The sequence below is a fragment of the Acipenser ruthenus genome, chromosome 11, assembly GCF_902713425.1.
Source record: "Acipenser ruthenus chromosome 11, fAciRut3.2 maternal haplotype, whole genome shotgun sequence".
Lineage (NCBI taxonomy): Eukaryota > Metazoa > Chordata > Actinopteri > Acipenseriformes > Acipenseridae > Acipenser > Acipenser ruthenus.
The window spans coordinates 2,707,677-2,719,814 of NC_081199.1; the positions used below are offsets into that span (position 1 = coordinate 2,707,677).

At 49.7% G+C, this 12,138-nt stretch overlaps 2 protein-coding genes across 3 annotated transcripts in view; both read left to right on the plus strand.

Moving 5' to 3' along the window:
- The window catches only part of LOC117428054 (uncharacterized protein KIAA1671-like), a 52,870-nt gene extending 46,333 nt beyond the window's left edge, over window positions 1-6,537 (plus strand). The window contains exons 7-13 of one of the 2 annotated variants that reach the window (XM_059032862.1): window positions 305-423; window positions 985-1,117; window positions 1,272-1,455; window positions 1,624-1,757; window positions 2,311-2,444; window positions 2,837-2,920; window positions 3,566-6,537. In XM_059032862.1, the coding sequence (XP_058888845.1) occupies window positions 305-423; window positions 985-1,117; window positions 1,272-1,455; window positions 1,624-1,757; window positions 2,311-2,444; window positions 2,837-2,915 (783 nt within the window). In that variant the 3' untranslated portion in view covers window positions 2,916-2,920; window positions 3,566-6,537. The remainder of the gene's footprint in view (window positions 1-304; window positions 424-984; window positions 1,118-1,271; window positions 1,456-1,623; window positions 1,758-2,310; window positions 2,445-2,836; window positions 2,921-3,565) is intronic. The other variant, XM_059032863.1, reaches the window with a different exon arrangement.
- Window positions 6,538-7,359: 822 nt separating this feature from the next.
- LOC117428055 (beta-crystallin B3-like) lies at window positions 7,360-11,028 on the plus strand. The gene is made up of 6 exons (XM_034901571.2): window positions 7,360-7,513; window positions 8,516-8,601; window positions 8,968-9,086; window positions 9,505-9,637; window positions 10,018-10,160; window positions 10,653-11,028. Exons 2-6 carry the CDS (start codon window positions 8,524-8,526, stop codon window positions 10,879-10,881), a joined length of 702 nt encoding a protein of 233 aa, XP_034757462.2. The 5' UTR covers window positions 7,360-7,513; window positions 8,516-8,523; the 3' UTR covers window positions 10,882-11,028.
- Window positions 11,029-12,138: the final 1,110 nt, after the last annotated feature.

Consider the following 12,138-nt stretch of genomic DNA (forward strand, 5'->3'; position numbering starts at 1 on the left):
CTCTGAGCAGCACAGGCAACATTTTAGTGCATTAATGTGGCCCTGTGTAGCTGCAGAGGAGCAGGTGAGCTGAGGACACAGCAATCCACCTGCTCTGCAGTGAGGTCAGGGGGCTCTCCTCATTAAAACGTCATTCAGTACTGTGAACTGGGGAAGGGGTATATAATGGCAGTACTGAGTGTACATAGAGTCTTTATCGGGGCAGGGCAGCTGTGCACGAAGCTTGTGTACAGGGTCTCTATGTAGGGTCAGTATTGTTCCAGACTCCCCTGGCTCATGATCCTCTCTCCCGCTCTCTCTGCAGGACCAGCTGAAGCAATGTGTCACCAAGCCGAGCTCTGACTCCAAGGACACAGACACGCTGGTCCATGAGGCTGACAGCCAGTATGGCACGTGGGACACGGGACTCCGCACTGATGACAGGTGAGTGCAGGGAGGTGCGCAGGGCCTCTGTGTGAGGGAGGGTTGAGCTGTCCCCCATCTCTTCCCAATTATCTGTCCCGTCCCGTCCCCCCAGGACACTGGCTGTGGGAGCTGTGCAGGACAGGCGGTCCTCGCTCCAGCCTTGTAACGCTCTGCTGTCTCCTGCTTTAAAGTCTCTTATACATGACCGGCTGCACGTCCCTCTGAACCGCCCTGTTCTGTGATATTCCTTTTCAATTCATTATGACCTGCTTGCCAGGATGTTCGCTCTCTTTCTCCAGCAAATGTTCTTCAGCCTGGTCTGGCTCGTTGTCAAGGCAATGCAGTCCTCAGTGCCGCTTCTCAAACAGGGGGAGTTACAGGCTGCACGTGGTCTGCGCTGCCCTCTAGTGGAACGCTCTTCAATGACAGCTTTTGTCAGAGAACTGTTATTCTGACTGTTGAACACGTGTGTGTGTGTGTGTGTGTGTGAGAGTGTCTCAGTCCTGAATACCAGTGTGTGTCTCTGCAGGACGCTCAGTCTGAAACGTGTTTTTTTTTTTTTTTTTTTTGTTGTTCCAGCCTCACGCCTGCCACCCCGACGGGAAGCAGCAGCCCCAGCGCGTCTCTGCGGAGACGAACCCCCGACCGGGACTCTGCGCTGTCCCTCTCCTCCAGCACGCCGGGCGAGCTCGCAGAGACAGCCTTCCCTGACGTGAGTAGCAGGTGTTTTCTGCGTGTTGTTGTAAGGACCCCCGTCTCAGTGTGTCCTCCCCGCTCACTCGCTCGTGAGACTCCTCTTCTCTGATGTTTTCTGCGTGTTGTAAGGACTCCGCACCACGCTCAGTTTTCATTCGTTCTCTTCACAGCAGCCCACATCGTTCCTGGACTCGAGCGCACTGAAGACCCGGGTTCAGCTGAGCAAGAAGAGGATCAAGCGCACCCTGCCCTCGCGCTCGGTGCGCCTCAGTGGAGTGCCAGCAGGGGGCGACAGGCTCTCAGTCCTGCTGGAGAACACAAGGGCAGATGACTGGATGTTTAAAGACTCCACAGGTACTGCACAGCGGCAGCAACAACCACTTTTCTTTCTTTCTTTCTTTCTTTCTTTCTTCTCCAATTAAAAACTTGCTAGTGATGTTTTTAGCGATTATTTTAAGTTCTCGTCGCCACCTGTTTTTGCATTGGGGTGGAATTAAACTACAGCGTCTCTTCACCCTGCAGAGGAGAAGCCAGTGCGGCAGGCTGAGGAGGAGGACTCGGACGAGGAGGAGAGACCCAGGCGGAGTGATCGATCCCCAGCCTTGCAGCCACAGAGAGTCCCCCTCTTCCCTGGGATGGACCCCTCTGCTCTCAAGGTGGGCTCCCCCACACTGCACCCCCCTATATACATAAGATTATTATTTAAAGCCGCTGAGATTATTCCTCTTGTTTAAGGGTGCTCAAGGGCGCACAGAGCTCATTCATTCATAGGGTGCATGTTACGTTACTTTACAGTCCAATCACATGACACAGATCTGCAGATTCTAGCAGTAGCACATGGTGTTTAAATGGGTTTCAAACTAATGAAGGCTGGAGGGCTTGCAATTGAAAGGTCATAAAAGCAAAGGCAGCTCTGTGAATAAAATACTGCGTCTAGAATTTTCTGATTGATTTATGCAGCGGAATTGCAGAGCTGGCACAGTTGTACCATGCTAAGTTTCCTGTTGGTGTTTCTATTTTATAATGCCTAGATGTTTTTTTGATGTTTTGGCAGGGCAACATTTCAAACCGCATGGGGATGTAGTGGGAACGTTGTTTAATTCAGTGTTGCTGTGGTCGTGGGTTATGGTGACCTCCCTTTATGTGATGCAGGTTTCTATAAAGTGCTGCAGTGTGTTCCTAAAGTGTTGTTTGTCCTCCCTCTCTCAGGCACAGCTGCGGAAGAGAAAAGACTCGGACAGTCCAGCAGAGGGTTCCCCTTCCTCCCAGCTCCCCAAATCCCCCTTCTCGCAGGGGACTGCTGGCTGCAGAGTGCTGCCACCTGCTGGGGGCAAAGAGAATGGGTAAGAGCAGAGCCCTCAGTGTTTGTGTTTGTGTGTGTGTGAGTGGGGGCGTGTGTGTGTGTGTCATTATTTTTTTAATCATTTTTACTGTTCTCATATCCTGCCTTGAATTGAGTGTTTAGAGGCTGGTAAATAACTGCAGAGCCGCCTGTCTGGCTGTGATGAAAGGTTCGAAGCATGTGCAGAAGGGTGCAGCTCAGGGGATTTCTTTGATGTTACTCATGGCTTTGTGTTCCCTGCCGTGGCGGGATCATGTACGATTGCTCTTGTTAGTTGTTGTTATAGGGGTTCAGCATGGACGTGTTTTAGTGTCTCTTGTATCTGAGCTGCGCCCCCGATATTGCCTCATGCATGTTAGTGCTGATGCCTGTGCTGCTGCTTTTCACCCTCAGCTCGGAGGAGATGTCTCCGCAGTGGATGAAGGAGCTGAAATCCAAGAAGCGCCTCAGCCAATACGAGAGCAACCCCTAGGACGGGTAGGTAGTTTACTTGCTTGTCCTCTTCGTGCCCTCTGGCACAGGCAGCGGTCCTTGGCCTGTCTTTCTGCTGTGCCCCAGCTGAGGAGGAGCTGCCTGAGCTCTGCTTCCACCTTCCTTCTCCAAGATGTCTTTAGACGCCTCTTTCCCCAACGCAAGGCTGTCTTTGTGATGTCACTGCCGTCTTTGCGAAGGACGTGGCTTGGTAGATTGTCCCTCCTCTGTGGAGCTGCTTGGTTTGTTTCAGGATTGTAAAGGTGCTTGAACCGTCACACTGTCCCTGCTGGGGGGGCCAAACCTTTTATTTAACCCCCCCCTTCCGGCAAAGAGTCCCGTCCCCCCCTCACCACCCTTCTATCTTCTCTAAAATATTTCTAAAATAAGAATGTGTTCAAATACAAAGGTTGCACCTTTCAAGATCGACACACCTAGTTATTAGAGAAGTTTCAAACCTGTGCTTATACCTGAAAAAAAAACAAAAAAACAAAGGTGAAGCAGACCTCAGGGATCTGTGATGTGACAGCAGAACAGCCCTGCCAAGTCTCTAGGCATTAGTAAATTCATTTAAAGAATGCGCTCACTCCAGCACTGGCCCAACCCTCTAAATTCACACAGTGTCTTTTCTTGCACCCCCGTTTATTACAGGTCACATTAAACAAGGAAGAAGTGGGAGGAGTTTTAACAGAAGCCTTAACCTTTGACCTGGACATGAATTCACAATCTGCTGCTGCTGATGCTGCTGTCGGGACGCCTCCTGTCTCGATTTGCTATGTGCATGGTGCCTTCTTTAGAAATATTTTTGTGGACAAAACAGAGCTGCTTTATGTTTGTACAGTAAATGGCTATATTCCAGGACATTGGATTTTATGAGCTGCAGTAGAGTACAAACACAGAACAGGGGGACCCAGCCACCCCACCCATGCAGTAGCACTTCTGCGGGGTCACTCCAGTGGAACTCGAACCCTTGACCCCCCTGGAAGTATTCCACGCAAGCCGCCACCGAGAACGGAAATGGATGTGTTCGTTTACCCAAGAGAAAGTGACTCTCGTTCGTCTTCATCTTTTTCATTTCTCCTTGTTTTTTTTTTTCAGCCCAGGTATGTAAGAGGTCGCTGTAGTTTTAATGTTTTAATTCTCCTTCTTTTTTTTACTTATTTTAAACGTGCAAATGAACAAAACAGTGTTGAAAGAACAAAACAAACAGGGTTTACTGCCGTGTGCGTGTGTGTGTGCGTGCGTGCGCGTGCGTGTTTGCAATGGCTGCTAAAGAACATTTAGTCAGCACTGGGACCTGCAGACATGACTACACAATGATCTGTGAAACCTTTATTTAAACAAGCAAGGAACATCTATCTATCTATCTATATATATATATAATTAGAAACCAGCAAGAATACGGTTAAAAAGAAAATCAAACAATCTCTTTCTTTCTTTCTTTTTTCATTTGAAAACAAAAGCAATAATACCTTTTTGGAAAACATATGTTTTCAGATTTTCTTTTTGTAAAAACAGCAAGGTTGTAAATATGTTGTCATTTTTCTATTTTTCTGTTCGTTGCTATTAGCTCGGGGGCGTGGGAATGCACTGCAGGTAGAGCTGTATCTAAGGGAAGCCCACACACCCGGATATCCTGGGTCTGGCCTGGGATAGAGGGGTTCTGTCTGTCCTTGCTTTATTAATCCTGTGTAATGTCCCTGATGTGTGTCTCCCCCCCCCATCCCGCTCCCATACCCCCATACCCCCTCCCCCATCCCTCTCCCGTAACCCCTCCCCCATCCCTCTCTCATACCCCTATACCCCTCCATCCCTCTCCCATACCCTGATACCCCTCCCCATCCCTCTCCCATACCCCGATACCCCCTCCCCCATCCCTCTCTCATACCCCTATACCCCCCATCCCTCTCCCATACCCCGATATCCCCTCCCCTCATCCCTCTCTCATACCCCGATACCCCCTCCCCATCCCTCTCCCATACCCTCACACCCCTCCAATACCCTCATACCCCCATCCCTCTCTCACACCCTCACACCCCTCCCATACCCCCATCCCGCTCCCATACCCCCATACCCCCTCCCCCATCCCTCTCTCATACCCCAATACCCCCTCCCCTCATCCCTCTCTCACACCCTCACACCCCTCCCATACCCCCATCCCGCTCCCATACCCCCATACCCCCTCCCCCATCCCTCTCTCATACCCCAATACCCCCTCCCCTCATCCCTCTCTCACACCCTCACACCCCTCCCATACCCCCATCCCGCTCCCATACCCCCATACCCCCTCCCCCATCCCTCTCTCATACCCCAATACCCCCTCCCCTCATCCCTCTCCCATACCCTCACACCCCTCCCATACCCCCATCCCTCTCCCATACCCTCACACCCCTCCCATACCCTCATACCTCCACCCCCCATACCCCCGCACAATCCAGGGAGGAGAGCCTTCAGATGGTTGGCTGGTTTCTGACTTTTATTATCCATTTTTGTGTACATGATTGATTTGAATTAAATGTTGCGTCTCCCTCCAAACTGTGTTGCTGTAACGTTTCTCCTGGCATGAAATACTTCATCCGTGTGCTTTTAACACTGAAGTGCACATTGTGCTTTCAGACCTCTCTGCAGAGACGTCACATTCTCATACTTTTTGTAATCCTTACCGTTGTCATCTCGTCCGTGCCGCAAACACACTCTCGCACACACACACTCCCCAGGCATTTCCTGTGCTGCGCTCACACAGCAGAAAGATGACCGCAGTGCTGTCTGTCCCGACACAGCGCTCCCCCGGGTGTCATGTATGTACACACACACACACACACACACACATTTCTAAACCTCAGCCTTCACAGTGCCTAACCCTGCAGTGTCTAATCAGGGAGAAGCGATCCAGGACGTGGAAGCCATCGCAGCCTCGCTCGTGTTGTGTGTTAGAGTCCTAGCTCTCCTTACCTCTGTGCTGCTTTCTCACTGAAATTCACTTGGATTATTATGTTGTTTTTTGCCTTTAAAATGAATTGCATTGGGATTACTTTACAAAAGCACTGTCATGCTCGGAAAGCCTCGTTCCTTCAGCCTAACCAGAGCGGAATGCGCTGTACAGTAACAGGGATGGAGCTTCGATGGGCGTCTTTACCCGCAGCGTCAAACCAGCCTGGAGTTGTGCTTTTCAGGTTTTTTTCCAATCCAGAAACCGCAGGGCCAGGGTTTATAGGGTCAATAAGGGGAAAGGAGCAGGTGTTGGACGTGGAGAGGAAGGTGGAGTCGCAGGATTCACCTTCCCCACAAACCTTTCCTCCCCGTCTCCCCAAACTCCAGGGCTAGCAAGAGCACAAGAGTCCTCTCCTGCCTGTGCTAAGAGACTGCAGACAGCATCAGGACCAGAAATGGGAATCTTTCAGATCAAAATTGAATAGAATTATTATACTTTTTAAGATAGGAATGTTGGTGCATATATATATATACATTTATATATATTGCTCAAGTCATTGTTAAATGTTTAGAGGCTTTTAAAATGTTTTTAATTTTCACAAACCGTGTTTTGCACACTTTGCGATTTTCTTTTAAAATGCCATAATTCTGTCAAATTTTTGGGACATTGTTAATAAATTTTTGGTATCAGACCTCAAAGTGTCACTGTTTTTATTAATGCTTTGGTTGCTTGTTTTGGTTTGTTTGTTTGTATGTTAGGGGAGGGGGTGGTACTCAAAGTGCTGCCAAACTGGGGCCAAACAGTCTGAGCACATTGTTGCAGAGGGGCGATATTCCCTGCAGCACATCACACACTGATGATGTCACACATCACACCTCTCACACCAAGCGTACTGCAGACCAGGTTCCTGACTCTCATGATCAGTAGCTAGAAAGTTTTTCACTAAGGCATGTTGTCTTTGCCACGCACCGTCCACCTGACAGCAAGCTCAGCGTGCCGCCACACCTGGATCCAGCGAGGATCCCTGGTAAAATAAAGGGCAGTGCAACCAAACACAAGACATGTCAAGACTCTCTTCCAGGAGCACACTCTCGCCTGTTTAAATACTGCACAGCTCACAACAGTGCATTTATACACATTCTTTTTTGGTTTTATAAAAACACAACATTGTAATTGTGCTGATAAACACGCATTGAAATAAGAAGGATCTCTCATTGACAGGTACTATGTGTATTGATAGGGAGCATGCGTGCGTGTGTGTGTCAGGGTCTCGACTTGATGTGGGTATTTGTGGATGTGGGTATGTGTTGGCTGTAGTGTTGTGGATGGTTATTAAATTGCTGACAGGTTTCTTTTCAGTCAATGCCTTGGCACATGTGTGCTGTTTCAGGGTGAATGTGCTGAAGTGAAGCTTCTCTCTAATCTGGCAGCTGGCAGGCATTGCAGGCGGAGTGGTGCTGGCAGGCGGGGATCTGGGCTGAGGTGCCAACCCGCTCCAGGCCCTGCTATTGAGAGCCAGTCTCACGGACACAATGCGTCCGACAGAGTTGCTGCATCAACACTTCCCTGTTCTGCTGCAGTGGCCAGAAATAAACCATAAATAGCCCTGTGATGACGGGACCAGCACACAGCGGCACTGGGATTCAGGATATTGCACAGAGCAACAGGTAAACTGGACAGCTGCTGGATCTGTCTTCTCTCTCTATCTCTCTCCGATGCGTATTGCACAGACTTCTCAGCTGCTGCTTCCTTCCCTTCAGTCTGATGGTTAAGTTATATTCAGACTCGGTCTGTTCAGGCGGCAGTCTTGCACAATTGGGGAGTGTTTAACACAGGTTTTAAACATGCATTCCTGAGATGCTCAGAGTGTGTTGGCTGAGATGGGGATTCATAGACCTGTTAATATTACAGTCCCCTTGCTTGCTTCCAGTTTAGAGTTAACCCATGATCTGATGACCTGAGCGACTTCAGCCTGAACAGTAAGGCTGTCTGTGACCTCAGGCAGATATGCCTTCAGCTTGATGGTGGGCCGGACTGGTGTGGTGTTGTGTAGCGTTCTGCATGTGGGTTTGGGCTTGCTTGTACTGGTCTGTTGTACTCTCCGATACAAGGCGCAAGGAGGCAGGTGCTGTGTGTGTGTCGCGATTCTAATCACTTCAAATCTCGGCAGCTGTGGGCATTTCTGTGCTTTTAAATTAGGGGAGATAAGGTTCGATGTCACCGTTAGTGGTACATTGGGACATCGATGTCTTTACAGACACTGCCCTGACATGGAAGAGACCCATGACAACAAGCAATAAGACACTGTCTCAGGGTGAGACAGACATGAAGACAATGGGACAAGAAATAAAGACTAAAAAAAAGCAGTAAATAGCTGATCTCGAAACTATTGCTCCGAAAAAATTAGGGAGGAAATGTTGTTATGCCATAAATTGGGCGTTAATTCAGCAACAAACTGGGGAGGCTCCTGTATTTCCAGATGACACCAAGGTAAGGTTTAAAACTGGTGATTCATGTGCTTGGCTCTCTCTTGATATTTCATAGATACTTCATCAATAATCTCCACTTGATGTCCGACCTCTCAAACGGGGCGACTTCTGTATTGATTCATAGCTGCACCAAACGGAAAGCCTGCGGATGACATCACTGTCCTCTTCCTGTCCCTCCAGGCATCGTCATGACTGAACCGCAGAGCGCGCCAGAACAGATGGCTGCTGGGAAGAGCCAAGGAGGAGGAGCAGGCGGGAAGAACAAGGTAGAGGTCTCACACCTTCATAGAGCTTCTAGAGCTCTCACACCTTCATAGAGCTTCTAGAGCTCTCACACCTTCATAGAGCTTCTAGAGCTCAGAGTGGGATGCAAACAAAGCAGAGCTCTCACACCTTCATAGAGCTTAGAATGGGATAGAAACAAGACTCCCATTGCTTTCCAGGTTTTACTGTGAGCCTAACTTGGCCCATTCAAACTAAATTAGATAGAGCCTTGTGCCAAATGAAGCTTGGAAAAGCTGGGTTTGTGGTTTTGATCACGCTGCTGTCACTGTGCTAGTGATCTCTTGCACAGAGCAGGGTCCATGCAGCAGCGCTCCAATGCCTCTCTGTTCTTCTTCTTCCTCCTTCAGCTCATAGTCTTTGAACTGGAGAACTTCCAGGGGCAGAAGGCGGAGTATTCCGCGGAATGCAAAGACGTGACGGAGAAGGGCTTCGAGAAAGTGGGCTCTGTCATCGTGGAGTCTGGACCGTGAGTACAGGGGCAGGGGTAGATCAGCTGAAAAGTACGGCAGAACCACTTTCATCCAAACTGCTCGGGCCACAGGGACAATGATGGGGTTCAGTCCTCGCTTTCAGGTCAAGGAGTTTGTTGTGATCCCAGCTCTGTTCCTCGGTTCTCATTGAGAACATGTGCTCCTCAGACCTGTCTCTGTACATTTTACATTTAAAGATTAGGAGAGTTATATCCACATTCTTTCTCACAACAGCGAACATCATAAACAAGATTGAAACATTGAAATGGTTTGGAGCTGCGATTCCTGCTTTGATGTTGATCATCACGATATGTAGTACAAGTGGCTTTTCAGCCACAGCCTAGAGCCCATTCTCACAGCTCCCTCCATCTCTCTCTCTCTCTCTCTCTCTCTCTCTCTCTCTCTCTTTTGCAGATGGGTCGGGTTTGAGAGGCAGGGCTTTGCGGGTGAGCAGTTTGTCCTGGAGAAGGGCGAGTACCCACGCTGGGACACCTGGTCAAACAGCCACGCCAGCTACAGCCTCATGTCTGTCCGGCCACTGCGAGTTGTGAGTAACCTGGATACTGCTGACCGGGAATCCAAGCTGGCAGGCAGAGAGACACATTCACAGAGAGAGAGACACACAGACAGGCAGAGAGAGACACATTCACAGAGAGAGACACACAGACAGGCAGGGAGACAGATTCACAGAGAGAGAGAGAGACACAGACAGGCAGAGAGACAGGCAGGCAAGGATACAGGTAAGCAAGCAGACAGGCAGAAAGACAGGGAACAAGGCAGTCAGGGAAGCACACAGAAAGACAGGCAGGCAGGCAGGCAGGCAGACAGGCAGGACAGACGAACAGTTTTAATGTTGGAACATCGCTTGCAAGATCACACAGCCTGTCTGCAGGCTGACCAAATGTAACCCCCTCCCCCCACCTCCAGGACAGCGCAGAGCACAAGATCCACCTCTTCGAGAACGCCGGCTTCAACGGGCGCAAGATGGAGATCGTGGACGATGACGTGCCCAGCCTGTGGGCCCACGGCTTCCAGGACAGGGTGGCCAGCGTGAAGTCACTCAACGGAACGTAAGTAGGCACTCACATACGGGACAGGGCTTATTTAATGCAGAGTCACCCAGCCAGCGCATGGGGTAAACTTTATACAGGGCCAGAGGAACGCTTGGTAAGGGGACCAGTCCACTGCAGTGCATTCTCAGTGCTGTCTGCGCTGTCTTTCAACACTGTAGACCTGTACAGCTGTATATACAGGAGCAATGATAACTCAATAAAACAGAGCAGTAAACCAATCTAATACACCGGGATGAATATCTATGTCTGTTTATTTTCTTGGGTAGCCTTTCTGTGTGGTTACTTGGCGCTGAAAGTCGCTGAAGTTTTAGTTTGTAGTTTTTCTGCAACACTATGTTTCGTGTCAGTGTAATCTTGGCTAGGTGTCTTGCTATGAGACAGTCTGTCTCTGTTTAAGTGAATGACAGGCATAGGAGCAGAGATGCAAAGCTAATGTCCTTAATGAAGTCAAATGGTGTGAAATGTTCCCTGTGTTATCGCCCCCTGCAGGTGGGTGGGCTACATGTACCCAGGATATCGGGGGCGTCAGTTTGTCTTCGAGAAGGGCGAATTCAAGCACTGGAATGACTGGGATGCCAACCTGCCTCAGATCCAGTCTATCCGACGGGTACGCGACATGCAGTGGCACAAGCGAGGCTGCTTCCAGGTCCCTGCCGACCCCCCGGCACCCACCCCCATCCCCATCATCCCCACCCCCCCCACTGCGGGCAGCAGCTGAAGGAGAGCAGAGCCGCCCTGCCCCCCCTCCCTCCCCGCCAGTGCCTGTGGCAGGGGCACCAAGAAGAGACGCATACACAAGTGACCCGGCGCCCGCCTGGATCCCTGTGCAAACACACACCTCTCAATAAAGATCCTTCAAAAGACACGAGCACGCCTCGTCTCCCTTATTCCTCCGAGCTGATCCTTGGCTGGGCTAGGTGTTAGGACACTGTACATGCATTCTAGCACATTCCTACGCAGGTCAGTTTGGACCCTCGTGCAGTGTGTACAGCTGCTCAGTTTGTGCACTTACACTGTTCACCAGCCCTGCTGTCCACAAAGCAATAGCACTGCATAGAGAAGGGGGATCACTGGCTGCTGATGGGTATCCAGGTGTGATGAAGTGAAGGGACCAGCCCAGTACAGAAGAGGTGCTTGTTGAAGAAAACAGAATGGGTTTATTCTGTCTGTCTGTCTGTCTGTCTGTGTGTCTGTCTGTCTGTCTGTCTGTCTGTCTGTCTGTGTGTCTGTGTGTGTGTGTGTGTCTGTCTGTCTGTCTGTGTGTCTGTCTGTGTGTCTGTCTGTGTGTCTGTCTGTCTGTGTGTCTGTGTGTGTCTGTGTGTCTGTCTGTCTGTGTGTGTGTCTGTCTGTGTGTCTGTCTGTGTGTCTGTCTGTGTGTCTGTCTGTCTGTGTGTCTGTCTGTCTGTCTGTCTGTGTGTCTGTGTGTCTGTGTGTCTGTGTGTCTGTGTGTCTGTCTGTGTGTCTGTGTGCTGTTACACCTGTTCTTTTGCAGTTCAGGACAAATTACAGGAAATCAAATGACAGCTAGGGGGCGTCACCTTTGAATCAGCATACATATTCAATCTCTATGAGTGACATCACTTAGAGGGAGGAGCCCCATTGCGCAGACCCCATCCACAAAATGAAGGGTCTTGTTTTTAAATAAGCGCTAAAGCAAACTTGGACAAAAATAAATAAAACTGGAACGCCATCATAACTAGGAGGGAACGACTTAGCTGCATGACGGAGGAGTACTTCAATTATTGTTAAAAATGATTTTATTTCTCTCTGAAAATTTGCTCCTGCATCTGTGCTTGGTTCAAAACAGTGTCCCACAAGAGCCAGACCACCAGTGAGACTACCAGTCAAACAAACACAATACTGCATCTACCCACCGGGTGGCACTGTGTGCTAAGTGAAAAACTGCAGTTTAACGAAACCTTAGTTACAGCACTGTCCCACCGGGTTTGAAAGGAGCTTTACCAGCTATATGAGT